Below are 18248 nucleotides of genomic sequence, written 5' to 3' on the forward strand. Positions count from 1 at the left end.
GCTCAGCAGCTCAACCCAAATCGGACACCGGTTCCAACGACTTTTGGCGTCCGAAGTTCAGACCGTTTTTCTCATTGTCTACAGTGCATGCGTCGCATCCATCTTAGTGCAAGCGGCAGCAGCTGCTGCAGCACCCGCAGCGCTTAATTTCGGCCGAATTGCAAACATATAACAGGCGAGACGAGAGCCCCCACGCGTGCAGCCCACAGGACACGGCTTGCGAGTCGTGAAGCCACCTCTGCCCCGGTACCCTGCCGAGTGCCGACGAAGCGAGCGGGTCAGTAATGGCCATCTGGCTTCTCACATACGGAATCATCCACGCTGCCGTCGCCTTCGTACGACGAACCGGACCGAGGCCTTACGAAAAAGCGTCCAAATACTTCGTTGTAGCAAGAAGGGGAAGCACGGGGGTTGAGGCCGAGCGTACGCAGGTGTCAGTTTTCCAGGCGGATCGCGCTGGCGGTGTTTAGTGCGCCCCCAAGCGCCTTTATTGCTCAGGGGCCCTTGAATTTCGCAGTCGGCGGGCAACAAGAGCTTGCCAGGCTGAGCCTGGAGAGACGCGGCGGCGCCGCCGCCGCCGCCGAGAAAAGCTAGCAGATGCGCTGGACGAATACCCTCGCGATCGGCGAGACACGCTGGAGCCGATGACCGATGCCTCGCGGTCTTGGTCAGGAGCTCGGGGGAAGAAGAAGTTGAAAACAAGCCAGTCGCCAACGGGTAGATCTCCCAAAGCCGACTGATGTGTGTGGGAGGAGGATCCATCGAGTGTGTCCGCGACACTGCCGACGGGCGAGCGTGTCCTTATTGCATTCAAGGACTCGCGGTCGACCATCGATACCCGTTGCTTGTCACAAGAGGCCTGGTTTTCCAAAGTGCATGCCTTTTGGAATGTCAAGAGTTGAGTGCACTGACTGGCGTGCATTTGCTGGTCAGGTTAGTCTTTGGTACGAAGCATCCGTACCTGTCGAGAAAGCAACTGGCCAAGAAGAGGTCCCCGCCTCCTTGCAGGTATCTTTCGGTCTGCAGGGTCTTCCCGGGGCCAAAGACAGGTTTTCTGTCTCCGTTCATGGGCTGGTATCTCCGTACTGGCAGAGAGGGAAAGGAAAGGCGGACCCTCGTTCGTATTGTCCCCGCCGGCGCTGGGTGATCGGCCATGTCCCCCTATCAGCCGATCCGGCGCCAACGAGTACAGGGAGGGAGGCTGGGATGTGAATGTTCCTCTTTGCATCCAGTCTCGGGGCGTCGCTCACGTCTCCCACGTAAATTAAACGGACAAGTGAATCTCACTTTGCATAAGCCTTCCATTCTCTCATTAGACCAGGCGGGGGAGCGTTTGTTCTAGCTGTTACTGCTTCGAGCACAGCGCGGCGTCTGTGTGCAGAGTCTAGGACGTGTAGACGGGCGCGTGGAGCTGAGCGCAGGCACACCGTCTCATTATCATTCTCGCCAAGCTGATGATTGATTGAAATTGAGTCCGACGGCGCCCGCCCAGCTCAGTCTTTTGGGTTCGTGGCCTCGCAATCTTGCAACCCTGTGGCGGGCGGGTGGGCGGTTCCTCGTCCATTGGTTGAGGTCAGAAGGCCGTGTGTACTTCGTACAGATAGCGTATTCACTCTGATGTGAGCATGTACTTAGGTACTGAGTAATAGGAGTTGGAGGTTGGGTATGCTGGCGTAGATGGGTGCCGATGAAGGTGGGAGCAATATTACACAATAGATACATCTTATTACTCCAATTACTAAAGCTTCGGACGTGAGCGATCTTACTGACGTATTGTTATGTGCTCTCTTGGTTTCTATTATTACTGCCACTACGCTCTGCAGACGCCCCCCTGTTCGCCCCCGTTCCCGTCTCCCGACTGTCCGATCGTCTCTTCTCCCTCCCGCTCGTCTGTCTCATCACCCCATCACCCATCATCCATCTGTCTCTCTCTCTCTCTCTCCCCCCTCTCTTTCTGCCGGATAGATTTCCCGTCGTCATTCCCTCTGTCGTGTTATACGGATATTCTGTCGAAAGATTACCCTTCTGACCCTTTGGCCATCCCGCACCCTGGCTCCCAAGAAAGGAAAGCCTGACCCCTGCTATCCACGAATAGGTACCTACCACTTGGTACTCGTCGACTCTCTTGTTGATTGTTTCCTTTCTCCGTTTTGCTTCTGAGACAGAGAGGTCGATCGAGTCTTGGACAAGGCACGAATCCTTTCTGCAACAGCCTCCCGCGCGCGCGCGTGTGTGTTTGTGTGTACCTGTGTCTGTGCCTATATATCTGTCTGTACGGATACTGCGCATTGCCTGGCGACCAAACAGCTCTTGATTGACATCATTCACCGTCCTGTAGCGATACGGCGCGCGTTCCTTCTACCCCCCGTGCCCCCTCCCCAATTCCCAGTTTCCAGTTCCAGGAAGGAAGGAAGGAAGGAAAGAAAGAAAAAGTGGAGGTCTTCATAATATTTACAGGCTCCGCAATTTTATCGCTCCTTCACTTGAAACACTTCCAACTCCAGTCTTGGACAGGGAAACCCTTTCCCCAACCGTCACGTCCCGCTGCGCCAACTTTGGATTTTCTGTCTCTCTTCCTCCACTCCTTCTCGACTCGGTGCTGAGTCTTTTGTCTTTTTCTTCGACAGACAATCCCCGACGAACCTGTTACAGGACTGAACCTTGCAGCAAACCAGCCAAAGCAACCAAAAACGAGGGAGGGAAAGGGAAGGGAAGGAAAAAGAGACATCCATCCTAGACATCCCGCACCGCCTTCGATAATACCTCCAACAGCACCCAGCCCACAGAATCCCCAGCCCGAACCCCCCGTTCCGGTCCCCAGTCCAAAGCCTTACGAAGAGACAACAGAAGAAGCTGATCCGATCGCCTCGCCTCGCCTCACCCACCACTACTAGTCGCTCGTTCATCCTTTTACTCGCTCACCGTACTTGTATACACGGCCCTACTTGTACACACGCCTGATACCCTTCTCTCCCTTTCTCAGTCAGGTACACTCACTGTCTGAGCATTACGGACCCCGTGCTATTCATATCCACACCCACCAAACAAACGACCGTCTTCTTCCTGCCTTGTGTATTTTCCCTCTGCCGGCTCAAGGATACCGAACGTCGACGGACCAACAAGTCCACAAACACATTGCCTCGACTGCCTACATCCGTTCTAGACCTAAGGTCTTTTTGGTCATGTCAAATTGAGGGGGAGGAATTCAGCACTTACCTCCATTGCCTTACCGTATCTCACATCTTACCTTGCACACCTCATACCCTTACAGCCAGTAGTCGTCGTGCCACAGTGACACCGAGCATTCCGACCGGCCATCCCTTACCCAACTCGACCGATCCCGCCCATTTCCAGTTACAAGCGCATGTTCTAGATCGCAGTTGCCGGCGCAATCCCAAATAACAGCTCACCAAGCTCGAAGCGGGCTGCAACAACAGCACCAACCGCTGCCGCAGCGTCTGCTGTCATTTGGGAGAGAGAGCCTTCCCTCCGACTGTGTTTGGGACCTGCCATGAGATGAAAGGACCGACGATGACGATGGCCCCGGCCGTTGTCGAACCAGCACATGCTTCTTACCTCCATCGATCACATACGTCCGATGACCGCCCTGACACGGCACCGTCAGGAACAACATCAACGGCAACCACCCGTCAGAGAGGACCGAGCGTGCATGGTCGAGCTGCATTCGAGCTGCCGTCCTTCGATACCATTCCCGAGTTTGACACGACGCTTTATCTCGACGGCAAGGGGTCCAAGGAAGCAGCTACCCCAAAGGAGAAGGTGATGCCGGGTCCGGTGGCCGTCAGGACAACGCGATCCGACCCGGTAAAGCCGTCCAAACCTTCAAGAGACGAGGACAAGGAAAACACCAGAGAAGGAAAGCAAAGGGAGAAGGACATGGAGAAGCTACAGAAGAGAGGCAGGAGGACGTCGTTGATGGAACGCCGGAAATCATGGCTACCGTCATCGAGATCTCCGTCAAAGATCAAGGAGCCGCCGCTGCCCGAGAGGCCCGTGATGCCCGAACGACCCAGCACTCACGCCGGAGACCACGTGGGTGCTGCTGCGTCATCCGCAACCCCGGTACTACCGACGCGACCAGTCGAGCCCGAACGCCCCAGGACGGTATCGGAGAGTTTCGCTACCTTTGCGAAGAAGTCATGGATGTCCACCTCCCGATCACCATCTCCAAAGAGAATCCCAGAACCACCTGCTCCACCCCTACCTCGTCCTTCTCGCAGCAGGGCCTCGAGTAACGATTCCATCAAGACTGCCGAGGCGGCGCGCAAGAGGCCCATCTCTATGCTCGTGGACCCTGAGTCCGCCGCTTCCAAGAGCGCCGAGTCCTTGAAGCCGGCACGCACTCTCAACCGGACGAGCACGTTCCTGACCAAGATGAAGCAGCGGCCGAAGAGCATGCTTATCACACTTGGATCGGGCAGCGATTCGGACGTTAACAGCGCGCCTGTGTCAACAAACACCTTGCCACCGCCGGGCGTCGCTCCGGTGAATGATCAGCGCAGTAAGAAGGACAATCACAACAACATCGTCAACAACATCAAAAAGCCCGAATCGAAGCCGGCCTCAGTCACCGATTCTCAAACCACCGCAGTAACGGACGAGTCGTGGAGCGAAATGTCAGTCAACAAGGACACCATTTGGTCTGCCTTCCGGACGCTCGATACTGAGTGCGGAGGTTTGGCCACCAAGACCATGGCTCAGCGGATGCACATGGTACGCGTAACCTTGTTGCCATTTTTGCGGACCTATATGAACCACACCACCAACAAGGGACTCAGCCTCGAGGATGTCGAGCGAAGGGCCATTGTGCTAAACAAGTGGTGGAGCGGTCTGTTGGAGATGTTGGACTCGCAAAACCAGCAGCTGGCCGGCGTCGACCGACCGGTTCTGCTTGAAGCTTTGACAATGCTGATGATGCGACCTGAATGGCGACAGACGACGACTTACTTCATGTCTTTGGCGGACCGCTCACCGAACGAGCGTGTGCGGCCTCGATCAGGGACTCAATCGACAGCAGACTCATCGCAAGCATCCAGCCAGGCGTTTCTTGCCGAATCGGCCGAGCACAACGTCCGGACCATGTTTGTGGGCAATCTCATGAAACAGATGCAGATTGTTGTGGACAAGATGTCGCTCCGACACGCGCCTCTCAGTTTGGTCAATTGGTGCGGCAAGGCCTGCGCATACGGCTTCTTCTTTTGCCCGTCCGTCGCCGAAATCCTCGTCCGCTTATGGGATCTGCGGCCAGAACTCATCAGGCGGGCAGCTGATGAGCTTGGCTTGCCAAAAAAGAACAGTGGTGAAAGCGAGGATATCATGGCACTTTTCCCACCAAATCTTGGGGTTCTCGGCTGGCAATCGCAGAAGACCATCAGCGCCCGCTTTAAGGAGAGGGTCAAGCTTTCTGTCATGGCAGCGAGAATTCCTTGGTTCAGTCCTTGGGTGACTAGGTGGCGCGGCGGCGATACTGACTTATTCTTCATTTTCTGCAAGTACTACCATATTCTGTCCGAGGAGTTCATGCCAGATGGGCTGCCGCTGCTTGAAAAGGCCCGTTCTCCGGGTTTCGTGCTGGTTCAGGCACAGATTCTCGCTTGTATCGAGTCTACGATCCATCGACAGGCCGAAGTGGATGCGATGATGAATCCGCTGCCGCCCACAGACTCGTTTTACGGCGCCGACGCCGCGGCCACTTCGATGACAGTCCCAGGAAACCTGCTGAAAAACATGGCCGAGAACCGTCTCATCGTGTTGCTGAAAGACATTCTGGGCGAATCGCTACCCGTCATCGCTGCCGCAAGACGAACTTTTGCCGAAGCTTTCCTAGCTGTAACCCGCGCTGCTGCCCGTCGGGTATCTGCCTTTGACCACAGCGCCGTTTTCACGCTGTGTGATTTCTTGGAAGAGGCATTGGTGGCCTACGACCAACTGGACGATCTCGAAAACCCCAACATTGCCAGCGGGATCAACTGGTCTTTTTGGCTTGATGCATGTCGGAAAATGCTCGTCTCTGACAACGCCATGACGGAAGTCCGACTGCTCTCATTCATCTTCTCGACCTGGGAAGCGGTCACTGCGAACCCCGAGCGGAAGAGAATCGTGTGTTTGGACTGGTTGCTTTCCGAAGAGACGTTCGACACCTACTTCAACCACTGGTGTCCAATGGTGCGTGGCTACTACATGCGCCTGCTCTGCTGGCGGATTTGTCGAGACTCCGGCTGCGCAAATGAAGTTGATGCGTAAGTACACACCCATCACACGAAAAGCAACGCCTAGATTTCAATGCTAAATCGATCCAGTCAAATCTTCGTCGCTGCTGCTGCCCGTCTCAAGACCGTCTGGGCGCATTACCTCTACATTCGCAACACCGCAGACGCCGCAGGAAAACTCCCTCCCTCTACCTCACCTTGTCTCCCTACGCCTGGCAAGAAGTTCATGATCATCCGCACAGAGGTCAACATTCCGCAGCCCGGCTATTTCAACCAGCCCTTCGATTCATTCGCCAAAATCGTTAATGGCGATGGGGTTGTTGCAACCGCGACACCGCCAGAGCCGAAGGAGGTCGTTGCCAAGGCAGATAACAGCAAGAAACGATGGTCTCTGCTCGGAAAGGTGCTTTCTTTGGGTGGCAACGGCTCTGACAGCGAGGATAACAGCGACACGTCGCGCAAGGAAGCGTCATCGAAGCCGGCCACAATCTCGAAGCGTCGTCAAGGAGGTCCGCCACTGCCGCCCAAGATCTCCACTTCTACCGCCTCCGCCATCGCAACTTCTTCTGATGGCAGCTCCCCGGGCGCCTCGCCTATCTTCATGGAGCAGAAGTTCGTCTTCAAGTTCACGTTGACCTGGCAGCCCCCTGCCGTTATCCAGCCGCGCGATCGCATCCTCACACGCCCACGTCTCCCCGCCCCGGCGCAGGCGTGGGTCAGTGCCCGGTCTAGGAGTGGGAGCACGCCTCCTCCGATGCCTGCCGGTCTGCCGGACCCCACCCGACGTGTCTCCGGTTCAAAGAAGAAGGGTCTCGTTGATGAAGCCAAGAACGCTAGTCCACTTGCATCTCCGACACTTGAACGCAAGTCGTCCGTCACCACAGTGTCCTCGTCCTCGCTTGCACGCAGGCTCAGCAACAAGTTTGACTTTGAGAATAACCCCGATGCGGAGCTGATGACGTTCGACTTTGAAGGCGCGGAGAAGTCCTCGGCATCGTCAATGTCATCCGCCTCGTCCACGGCTTCATCGCCTGTTGAAGGCAAGACCGAGGACGAGCAGCCACTGTCGCCCCCGTCTCAGCCTCAATCTCAGGCCCAGCAGCAGCAAAAGTCTGAGAGCCGTAGGAATGGACCCGAGCCTTTGACGCAGCCCCTTCGCCCTACGGGCATGTACACCAAGCGTGCCGTTTATACCGGTCGCGCGCTGGCGGAGTGGAGCCTTGTCGTTGCGGAGTGCAATGGTTTCGTCGATCGGAGACGGGACGAAGGCGTTCTTGGCCTCAGTGAGGTTGAGGTTCCGATGTTGACGGTCGAAGGCTTCCGTAAGATGGGTTAACAAACTACTACCCGCGAGCGCCCGCCCTGCGTCCCAGGTCGCATAACTTTGAGCACCAAACTTGCAAAATCCTTTTGACGACAACGAAAGTCACGACAGATCTGGATAGAAATGCTGGACGTATTTTATCCCGCATGACACAAATAACAGCACACTGAAAAGGGAAAGTACGACGTTATGTCCATCCTTTGCTGCCTGATCTTAGACGGCGGCTTGTTGTCCATTCCACGTTTGGGATCTTTAGCATCGCCACTGCATTTTGCCACCTTGTTTATCCGTCCGACGGTACGGGCACTTCGAAAGGCTCTCGAACTAGCCTCTACTTTTCATTTCCGTTCCGGGGCTATTGTTTCAGCTCCCCGCCCCGAGCAATTCTATTTTTCAAAGCTCAGGTGGCTTTTGCTCCTCTTCGTTGTCAGTATTGTTCAACCCACCATCATTAAAGTAATGATAGTTTGTACCTCATCTTCATCTTGTGTGTATTGTTTTCGAAACGGCGTTTGGCGGGGCTGGGAAACAGTGGATCAACAATCCTTCGAGTTCATGTGTGTTGCGCAAGAGAGGATTGGGTCGGGAAATATTGAACATCAGCATTCTTTCTATTCCTCGCTGCGTTTGCAGACTGGAGAAGACGGAGTGGGCATTTGTTTTATTCCGATCGCACTGCAAACACACAGATGCACGGGTCTTTTGTCGTTTTCAATTTCGGAAGGGCGGCGACAGTCAGGTATAGAAGGATATCCTAGCAAACAGCCAACATCGAAACGAGAGACAGACATGTTACTGATTCGACCATGATGCTTCGCGACTGTGGCTTTGAACGTAGGTGTCGGTGAGAGGGGACATATGGATGAGCTAAGAAGTCAAGGAACTGAACGGCTCAGTAGTGGCGACTTGTTGGCCGTAAGTGAGTTGACGACGCCCGAGGGTCAGGTAAATATCACTTGAGTATCAAGAAAAAACGATGTTGGAATGTAACATGTATGAAGATCTGCTCTCTCGGGACCTGTTTCGGCGCCGGTCGGAGGGCAGGTCTGTTAGATTTAAGGTGCAGGACAAGACAACCGAACTGACTTCCACCTTAAGGCTGGAAGTTCGTCTCTGTATCAGCACAAGGAGACATCGATCGGATGGCCCCCTAAACAAATTGCAATACTAGAACATCAATTACTTCAAGTGTGCTTTCTCAGAGAAAACACGTCAATGGAGTGACACTGCCGCTTACCAATTCACTTCACATGTGTCATGAGGGATCTCGGCACTACGGTCAAGACATGTTCGCATGTGACGCAACATCCTATAGGCCGTGGCCAAATACTACACCTGCCCTTGACCTCACAAAGTGCGTCAAGCAGTATCACATCAAAAGTATACGGACGTTCGAAAGTTCAGAGCAAACGACTTGAGTCTGGGAAATGTGTCGTGGAACTGTATTGGCCGGGTGGGGTGGGCTGAAGCGAGCTCTACAAACCCCGTCGTACAAAATGATAGACGATGACATGGTAAAGTAACAACAGATACGCGGAGAATATAACACAGAAAGCCCGGGAGTCTCCCAGATAAATAGTTTCAAGATCATGCCCGTCTATCCGTCCAGGCCGTTCTCCTTCCGCCACTCAAGAATACGGACAAGAAGCTTATCCTGACGAGCCAAGGCCTCAGGACTCCACACGCCCTCTTTAGTCGGGTAAAACCCTTTGAAGCAAGGCTTTCCATCGTCAGCGACCTCGAAAAAGGTTTGCTTGCTACGCATGAATATGTGGGCGTCCGGGCCGCGCAGCAGAGCTGGGCGGTCGAGGGTACCGACACGAACGAATTTGATCAAAGGGCCAGCGCCGTAGTTGCTCCAGACGGGCACAAAGCAGACGGGGCAGCGAGCGATGTGCTGCAGGACACCTGAATCTGAAGGAACGGGTAGGAGAACGGGTGAAGGAATGTCTTTTTCGAACTTGTCGCTGGTCTCAACGCCAGAGCTGCCCGCCTGTTTGGTGTCATGGCTTACGCCGGGTCTAAGTCTCTTGGGGGTCCAGCTATCGCGAACGGATTCGGGAAAGGACGCCAATGGCTGGAGCCATGGGGCGGAAGGAGCACTTGGAAGGAGAGTCACCTGGTCTCCCTCGACCACGGCGTTGAGTGCGAAGGCGGTGCCGGTCTCACGCTGGCAGCAAGTGCAATGGCAGCAGTGTACGACGAGGGGCGAGGCATTGAGGGAGTACCGGATGTTGCCGCAGGCACAGCCGCCCTCGAGAGGGAATATAGAAGAAAGGTCTGGGCGAGACATCGTTGGCGTATGTTTCTCAACGGTTGTGGCTCGTCTTGTGTGATGTGTAACTGGAGAGACCGGGTATCGTGTGGGCGGGTGATCTGCCGACAATAGGATAGGCTTGGAAGAAGCGCTGACGTTTCGTCGGCGTCTTGGTGGTAGTCTTTGTTGAAAATTCCAGAGTGTGGTGGGAGTAAGCGTTCAACGAAGGGGCAGCAGTCTGGATTGGCAAATGTGTGTGAGTGGGATGTCCGCAGGAGGCTGGGGAAGGGGGGGAGGGGGCCGCTTCACCGAAGCAGAGAAGAATGTCTTGGAAGGACCCTGAGCCTGACAGGGTCTGATGAAGAGGGAAAGTAGCGGCAACTTCAGAATGTGTAAGAAGGAAACAAGAGGAAAGAAGGAAGAGAGGAGAAAGGGAGCAGAAGAAGAGGGGAAACGAGGGACAAATCTGCTGACCGGGGGTTGAGGGAGTTTCGGAAAGCCAGTCAGAATCGAGGTGATGGCCTGAATAGGCAAGTTTCTTATCTAATCACTCGCAATGCCCTCCTACCCAAGGCAATATCAGGCACAGAAAGCAGAGGGGAAGGCAGACATGAAAGCGTTATGCGGACTGGTTCTTGGTACGTTACTATTGGGTTTCCCTACCGTAGTTTTCAGTATTACGAACGTAGGTGCTTAGTTGGGTAAAAAAGCACGCAAGCAAGCTCACGCAGAGGACTCACTACCTGGATCCGCACTTGGTTTGGGTTGTCTCCCATGGCCTTCACGACCCGTAGCCAAGCCCGAGCCCAAAACCCTGAGACCAAATCAAACAGCGGACTGAGGAATATCACCTTGGCTTTGGGGTGTCCAGGCATCTTGGTGGGCGGTTTATGATAGATGTGGTGTTGTGACGGAAGGGGTTGGGGGCTGGGCTGACCGAGACAACCGATATTTGAGGCTTGACCGCATTGCAGGGTCTGAATCATGCTGCCGTCGCAGTTGGGGACCGCATTCCGATCGGTGGCAGGTTCCCAGTCGTTTGATGCCGGCGTGATCGTACCAGAGTTAGTCGCCGTTGGAGGTGACGTTGTGATGACTTTTTGCGTCATATGTTTAGCGAGTGAAAGAATTTTGGAAGCCGTTGAGCCTGTTTAAAACCCCTCGACCTCCGACTCTTTCCTAGACTTCACAAGACATTCTGTATTGAGGACTCCGACAAGTCCATTGTCACATCAATAACACCTATTGGACTCAAGTCCAGGCAAAACCGGCCACTCGACTATTCAATAATTGCAAAACCAATCACACCGATATGCTGCCCGTTGCGTGTCTTGGACTGTTATTGCTTCTCACAGCACAAGCTAAAGCCGCGCCATCGTCACTTCACTCTCATATCCAACGTCACAGAGATCGCACCGCCACACACGCTCACTCGGCCCTATCCCACTCCCAACTGCTGAAGGGAGCAGAAGCCGCCCCTATGAGATTTTTGTCAGATTCAGTACTGGAAGTTCATCAGCAGGTCACGGAAAAGCTCTCAGCGCCTCCACCATACGACCAGTCAGCTTTGAGGTCAATTGAGTACGAAGGTGACCGTCCGACAGCCACTGGCATGGAGACAGAAGCATCTCCGCGACAAGGAATCAACCCAAAGACTACTGTTGAACAGCCAATGCCGAAACGGCTCAATCCAGCACCGGAGCGTGGGTTCAACTCAGTCGCGGATAGCACTGACAGCCAGCATGTCGACGCTGCGATGCGACTGCTACGTGCCCATGCAATCGTCAAGCACAACCGATTTCAACGCGAGATATGAAGAGACTGTTTATAAATGTGTGATTGGTTTGGTTGATTTTGGTCGATTTCAGTCAACGCGGTTCATCCAGTAGTTGCCTGAGCTGTCGGTGAAAACGTTGACGCGGCGGAGGAGCCCCGCTGCTTCATCGGTAAGAGAAGGGAAGGGGAATTTGATTTGATATGAGAGCGTAACAAGAGGGCTAGATGTAGTCTTAGAGTTCAGGAAATTCCATGCTCTGTTCACACACCTGGTGTGATCTGCAACCGTACGTAGGTCATTGGGAAACCCAAATCCGGTTCATTGAGTGAGAAAAGAATCGGGCCCTGAGATGCCTTGCCATCGTCAGTGGTTGTGTTACGTTCAGTCGATGAAGGATATTCTCCATTTGGCATGGAAGGCCGGCCGCTTGCTTGCGAAACTGTCCGAGTGATCTTCTCCAACCTCTGACGGTCTCGAGTGACAGTAATTTGCTCAAGCTTTCTCCTGACGACAATTTCTGTCTCGTCGGGAATATGTCGGTGTGAGGTGAGCAAAGAAAAGCGGACGAGTTGGGCAGCATTGCATCTGTTTGGTCTGAGATTGGGTTTATTAAACCATGCCGCATCTTCTTCACCATCTGTTCTCAGAACAAACATCTGGAACTCGCTTGAGCTGTTCACATAGTTGCAATTTCCTTTGCAAGATATTAGCAAGGTGTGGGCGGGACGACGACAAGTGTTTTGTTTCGAGTCGAATCAAACCGTGCCGTCCCTCTTGTTTCCTTTGCGCATGGGGCCGCCGAGTTCAACGGCGCATCGGGATGGCGATCCCCCGAGCCGTGGGTTAGGAAATTAACTCGACATGGTACCCACGTCTGGTTCACTCCCGCCCGTGGTGGTCAGTACTGTTTGTGATCAACGGTGACACAGTACAGTGCTGGGATCACCGATTGGTGCATGATGCTACTGCAACTCCACTCAGCCGCCCCCGATAATCTGACAGTCTTCCAGGGCTGTTCCGGCCTCTGTTTCCTAAGCTTGTACGGAGTACAGGTAATCGTTAAGGAATCAGGACAGAGTACGTACCGCTGAACATTTCCGCGCGATGCTCGCGAGGCGCATCCCTGGGGTACTTTCAACCACTGGCCTCGCCTCCAACACAGCTGGACATTGGGTACCCTATACTTGCTCACCCTCCAGGCTTCCGGACGTCCAAAGTGCGTTGCACTTACCAGCAGTAAGGATACAGCAGCGACCAATTGGCTATGGTCAGTCACGAGGATCCAAACTGTCGATCGCAGTCCTAGCTCATCAGCCCTCCGACGCTGCCTCCACCATCTCCCTTTCTGCCCCCTTTGACACTTCCTCGACTCGACGATAGCGCCCGTCAACGAGAACAACACACCGCACCGCATCCCTTTCCCAACAAGCTTCTCGATACATAGGGTCGCCATTCCCACCCGAGACACCAACGACGCTCGATTGTCGTTCTTACGCTATCTATCCGCCGTCCATCAAAGTCGAAACGTTCAAAGCGCGATTGCTGGGGGAGCTCTGAAACGCTTGGGCGTTTTCTTCTCAACAACCGCATTTTGTCGAAAGCGAATCTTGATTACTTTTCCTCCTTGATTGTCGAAATCATTTGCTCCCGCAGCATCTATCAAACACGCTTCTTCGACCACGTACCGTTGATGCGCCTCATTGCTTGCCCCGAAGCAATCCCAAGTTCCGCTGACCGATAAAGCCACAACCGGTCGAGCTCTCGTTCCCCAATCGAATTCACGCACCTCCTCTTCTGCACACCTTGGCTTGTAGAAAAGCCACCGAGCTACCGACCTATCGACCGACCACAACAACATGCCTTCCAAAAGGCAACTGCGCACCCTCTTAGTGGGCGTGTTGATCGGTGTCGTCTTCGTCCTCTTCTACACGTCGTCACTACGAGCGGACGAGGTCAAGGATGAGCGGACGATCCAGGACTTCTATCACAAGACAGTCAATGGTTTGAAACACAAGGAGCCACCCAACCAGGCCGTGTTAGATCAGAACAAGCCCAAGGCAGTTGGCCACGTGCCCGTTGACAAGGACGCCGATGGCGATGTGGACGCAGATGACGAGAAATTGGCCAAAGACATGGCAGGCCGGTTGAAGGCCGCCGAGGAAAAGGCCAAGGAACTCGCGAACAAGAAGTCGCCATTAAAGCCAGATGCACCAAGCGAGGTGGTCGGAAAGGGCAATTCGGCCGCTGGCCAGGACAAGAAGAAGGAAAAGGCAGGCGCCGGAAAGGAGGTCGTTAAGGACAGCGCAGACGACACGAAGAAGACCGAGAGTGACGAGGAACATGCTGTTGAGGTTGAGTTGAACACCATCTTGAAAAAGTCGCCAGGTAGGATTCGCCCGTACCCCCCATTCCTCCCTGGTCCGGCGGAGTACCGCTTACTGACCCTACGTAGTTATTATCTTCTCCAAGTCCTACTGCCCATACTCGAAGAAGGCCAAGGCCCTGCTGCTCGAAAAGTACTCGATCGAGCCTGCGCCATTCGTCGTCGAACTTGATCAGCATCCCCTTGGTGCCCAGTTGCAAGCTTTTCTGGGTGAAAAGACCGGTCGGAAGACAGTTCCCAACATTTTGGTCAATAGTGTGAGCATTGGTGGAGGCGACGATGTTACCGAGCTGGACGAGCAGAAGAAGTTGGTCCCCAGGATTGTCGACCTTGGACAGAAGAAGGTCGAGATGAAGGAGCGGTCTGCCAACAGCCAGAAGAACAACTAGATCGCTCGTGCCCTTTCCTATTGTCGTTTCTGTATTGCTCAACGCTTCGAAATCGGCGTCTTTAGTGCGGAGGGGGCACCAAGGAATGGTCGGTAAGTGGAACTGGCGGCGCATGCCTCTAGTAAAGGACATTTGCATATTCGGCGTTTTGGGATCATTCTGAATCGTACATTCCCGACGGCGCGAACCCGGGCAGCAACATAGACTCTTCCCTGGGTGTGGAAAGAGGGAGGGTCGCACCACGAGACGGTTGCGCGCGTCCGGTAATGTGGAGGGACGTATGCGGTTACCTTAGTCTGCTCGGAAATACCATGCCGCACCTGCGAGCTATCCATCGCTTCATCGTTGTAGTACGACATACACGTAGTGCGCCGCGATCGCCTTATGCTTCAAATGTTCACCATACACGGTCCTGGCCCACAGACTGCATTGCGAAACGCAGCACTTCACCTGGGCAAGCAGGGGCTTGATTGTCATATATGTAATTTTTTTTTTTGGGGGGGGGGGAGGGGGACATATGGGAGAGGGGCTCTCTCTGTCCGATACCCAGTCATAGTCAACTACAGAAAATCCAATGGAAGGAGACGACGACTACCAAAAAGTGCTCTGGACACATTGTGGACCTTGATGGCTGCTCAAGGACAACAATCTAGAAGAGGGCTCATTGACGCCTGTCATTTCCAAGAATACCCGCTTTAGTGGAAAGGCATTACACTTCGGGAGTGACTGGCGCTGGTTGAGTCCGGGGGGGGGGGTTGAACTGCTTCGCGATGCTTACCCTCTCTCTCTCTCTGGCTCTCAACTTGCCCTCTACTGCCCTTTTCTCACGCCGAACAAATACGACATACAGCATCTACAATGGGCCCATGACTCAAACGCCGCACGAGTTACATCTCTTTCGGAGACCTGTGACACCATTTCTATTTTATCTGGACAATTCTGGGGCGGACTGCAGCAGCTTCGTCGTCGGTTGAGAACCCGGATGGTTGGTCGCGACATCATTCAAAGGCAGCCGGGCCCGCACCGCGACTGCATAATTCACTCTACGGCTCAGTCCTCAGTCTTCCTTCCATTATTCCATCTTAAGTCTTTGGGAACCTCTCATGTCTCCCAGTCACCCGCAGTGAATCACTACTTCCAGGGAGCGCTTGACACTTCGATTTATATTCTTGGCGAAAGAACCAACTCAACGGTCATCACAGAATCACTTACACCCGCAACAACCGCATCCCTCCCTCACTTCTGCTCATCGGACTTTCGAAACAACGAGCACAAAAATAAGATACAAATCAACCTCTACTTCAGTTCGACTCATTGCAGTTGGTCTCATATTTCCTGCTCTGCCCATTCTTCACTTCTATTCCTGAATCTCTTCGACCAGAGCAAGTCCCAGACGAGAAGAGCTCCGAACAACGACAACAACATCCGCCTCGTACAAAAACTTGCCTACCTACCTGTTCAGTCACGTACCTCTCGAAAAGAGAAACTACCTCCCAGCCCGACTGGAAAACAACTTCCTACTGATTCACATGCCTGGGATCGTTCGCCATCCTGCCCAAGCACCCTGACCGAATAGCCCTCAAAGCAATCTTACCTTGACCTCTTAGCTTTGGATAAAATGTCGTTTTTACCTGCACATCTTCTTCTTCTTGTCGCGGAGCATGCAGACTTTGCCGGCATTCAGGCCCTCCGCGCAACATGCAAGAACAACCGCGCTCTCCTGGATGGCTATGAACACGCCGTGACCAGACTCAACGCCGCCCGCTATCCCTGCGCACCCTGCAACCACATCCTGGCCTCCGACACGCGCGAGCGGGAAGTGCTCCCGAAAGACACATACGAGACCATTCGGGAACTGGAAGCCAGACAACACAACATCGACGAGATCGTCTACGGCGCATACCTCGCGTTCTGGGATGAAATCGAGCTCCAGGATGTATCAAAAGCGGACGTCATCCGAGAAAACCTCAAGCGCGCCTTATGGCAGTGCTCGACGATCGCTGACTTGGAAACACATTCGATCATGTACAGGGACGACATCGTCCCTCGACGCGACCCCTGCGTCAAGTCCCTGATTAACCAAGACATCATATTGAGCGATGCTCCACCACCGGATGGCTGGCATCTAGCCCTCAAGGAGGTCCACGAGTCCAACCGCCAGGACGTGCGGTTTCGCCAGATTGCACATATCCGTGAGTTGCCCGTCCAGGAGCTGGCGGGCATAGTAGCCCTCGCCCACCTCACAAGCCAGGGGTATATGCGATTTAGGGCGCCCAGAAGTGGGCTCTCGAGACCCGATGTCGTCGAGATGGGCGTCTGTATGGCGGAAAATACCATCCGGCACGGCGTGTTCTTCCTGCACTCCAAAGTGCGCGGGGACGAAGATGCCAACCACCACGCCAAACTGCTGCTCGACGATACGTATGACGAAATGCGGCGGTGGGAGTCCGGCGATCCGAGCGTGTTGCCGGGTCTGACGATGAATGTTGCGGCGACATTGTGTGAGAAGGTCGGGTGCGAGCATCGGGAAATGCTGAGTGCCGCATGTACGCTGCTAAGGGGTGATGTCTGGCGACCGGCAGACGCGGAGAAGGAAGAAGCAGAGCCTGAAGCGGAGCGGGAGAAGCCAGACGGCGAAATTGTACAGGAGATTTCGGAGAGGGCTGAGGAACACGCTGCCTGAGATTGTACGGGATAAACAACTCAGGATATTTATGCATTATGACCTTACACGAGTTGACTACTAATACGGCTTTGTCTTCTCCCTCTGCTTCTATACCGTGTACCGTATGTCTTCCATCACGTACGCCATATCCGTCTTCCACTCTCGCTGGCGAGTTCAGGGGGTGCGCGGACGGGGGTGGGAACGGGGGAGCCAATGGCACGAGGAATTGGGTTGGTGGCAGCAGTAGTCGGAACAAAAGTGCTTGATCCCCAGAGCTTACCACGGGCAGGAGGTTTATAATGACGGGGAGACGTAGGAGAGGAGATCTCCACCCGGCCGGCTTCGACGCTCTGGTTTCCTGACCCGGTCAAAGACCTACTTGGTAGGGTGTCAAACATGGCAAGCTCGTTGGGACGCTTCTCCAGGAGGCCGGATTCTCTCGGACTGAGTTCTCTCTTGCATTGACAGGCGGGAGAAGACAAGTCAAGACCGAGAAAACGGCTTTGGACTCATCCCGGAGAACGGCTGCAGCAGGCAAGTCTCGACCAAAGATTTGCCGCGCCCTGTAGGCCGAAGGGAAACCACGCCCAAGAAACAAGGTAGACACGTTCGCCTACACACACGAAAGGAGCATCGTGCCCAATTTGCCAGAGTTGATTCGGTGGAAGCTGGGCGGAAGCCCGCTAGAGACTGGGAATGCATTTGATTAGTGGCTGGCTCGGCTGGCACCCTTATGAGGTGAGCACGGGTTTCAAGGGGCCAGGATGCTTGGTCCTGTCATACCCTGGTGCCAAGTCGGGAGAGGATCGCCGAGATATCAGATCGGCTGGCGTGACGGGAGGAGGTTTTTATTGTTGTTAGGGGGGGGGGGGGGGGGGGTTCATGGAGACAGCATGCTTTTATGCTTTTTTAGAGAAATTCGGGTTTCTTGTGGGATGGAGCGGCGTATGTGACTGACAACATCGCGACCATAGCCTGACATAAGGGGTTAGTTTCCGAACAGCTGTTGAGAGGATAGACAGAGCCGCAGCGGGGGACGCCTGTAAGGCAACGATGGATGCCTTGGGGGAGGACTTCAACGGAGATTGAGGGTTCGCAGGACTGGATACGTGTCGTCGTTCATCTGTCTTTACTGCGGAAAGTCGTCCTTGACAAGATTGCTGACGAGGAGGATGTTGCTTGGGTGAACCATACGGGGTCATGGTTGTCGCGTCTAGGCAAGA

General features: G+C 54.2%; 8 protein-coding genes across 8 annotated transcripts; 4 read left to right on the top strand and 4 right to left on the bottom strand.

The window, feature by feature from the left end:
* Window positions 1-312: 312 nt before the first annotated feature.
* CH63R_11654 (uncharacterized protein) lies at window positions 313-762 on the bottom strand (the record flags this gene model as incomplete). Its single annotated transcript, XM_018306628.1, has 1 exon — window positions 313-762. The coding sequence occupies one exon, from the start codon at window positions 760-762 to the stop codon at window positions 313-315; it is 450 nt and encodes a 149-aa protein (XP_018153469.1).
* A 2754-nt stretch (window positions 763-3516) lies between these two features.
* On the top strand, window positions 3517-7566 carry CH63R_11655 (Gpi inositol-deacylase; the record flags this gene model as incomplete). The annotated part of the gene is made up of 2 exons (XM_018306629.1): window positions 3517-6260; window positions 6321-7566. The coding sequence occupies 2 exons, from the start codon at window positions 3517-3519 to the stop codon at window positions 7564-7566; spliced, it is 3990 nt and encodes a 1329-aa protein (XP_018153470.1).
* A 1585-nt stretch (window positions 7567-9151) lies between these two features.
* On the bottom strand, window positions 9152-9847 carry CH63R_11656 (Glutathione-dependent formaldehyde-activating enzyme; the record flags this gene model as incomplete). The annotated part of the gene is made up of 1 exon (XM_018306630.1): window positions 9152-9847. The coding sequence occupies one exon, from the start codon at window positions 9845-9847 to the stop codon at window positions 9152-9154; it is 696 nt and encodes a 231-aa protein (XP_018153471.1).
* A 16-nt stretch (window positions 9848-9863) lies between these two features.
* On the bottom strand, window positions 9864-10920 carry CH63R_11657 (uncharacterized protein; the record flags this gene model as incomplete). Its single annotated transcript, XM_018306631.1, has 3 exons — window positions 9864-10333; window positions 10380-10470; window positions 10552-10920. The coding sequence occupies 3 exons, from the start codon at window positions 10918-10920 to the stop codon at window positions 9864-9866; spliced, it is 930 nt and encodes a 309-aa protein (XP_018153472.1).
* A 203-nt stretch (window positions 10921-11123) lies between these two features.
* CH63R_11658 (uncharacterized protein) lies at window positions 11124-11627 on the top strand (the record flags this gene model as incomplete). Its single annotated transcript, XM_018306632.1, has 1 exon — window positions 11124-11627. The coding sequence occupies one exon, from the start codon at window positions 11124-11126 to the stop codon at window positions 11625-11627; it is 504 nt and encodes a 167-aa protein (XP_018153473.1).
* A 48-nt stretch (window positions 11628-11675) lies between these two features.
* Window positions 11676-12546, bottom strand: CH63R_11659 (uncharacterized protein; the record flags this gene model as incomplete). Its single annotated transcript, XM_018306633.1, has 3 exons — window positions 11676-11819; window positions 11879-12260; window positions 12494-12546. The coding sequence occupies 3 exons, from the start codon at window positions 12544-12546 to the stop codon at window positions 11676-11678; spliced, it is 579 nt and encodes a 192-aa protein (XP_018153474.1).
* Window positions 12547-13444: 898 nt separating this feature from the next.
* On the top strand, window positions 13445-14360 carry CH63R_11660 (Glutaredoxin; the record flags this gene model as incomplete). Its single annotated transcript, XM_018306634.1, has 2 exons — window positions 13445-13973; window positions 14041-14360. 2 exons carry the CDS (start codon window positions 13445-13447, stop codon window positions 14358-14360), a joined length of 849 nt encoding a protein of 282 aa, XP_018153475.1.
* Window positions 14361-15978: 1618 nt separating this feature from the next.
* On the top strand, window positions 15979-17043 carry CH63R_11661 (uncharacterized protein; the record flags this gene model as incomplete). Its single annotated transcript, XM_018306635.1, has 1 exon — window positions 15979-17043. The coding sequence occupies one exon, from the start codon at window positions 15979-15981 to the stop codon at window positions 17041-17043; it is 1065 nt and encodes a 354-aa protein (XP_018153476.1).
* Window positions 17044-18248: the final 1205 nt, after the last annotated feature.

Source organism: Colletotrichum higginsianum, chromosome 8, assembly GCF_001672515.1.
Source record: "Colletotrichum higginsianum IMI 349063 chromosome 8, whole genome shotgun sequence".
Lineage (NCBI taxonomy): Eukaryota > Fungi > Ascomycota > Sordariomycetes > Glomerellales > Glomerellaceae > Colletotrichum > Colletotrichum higginsianum.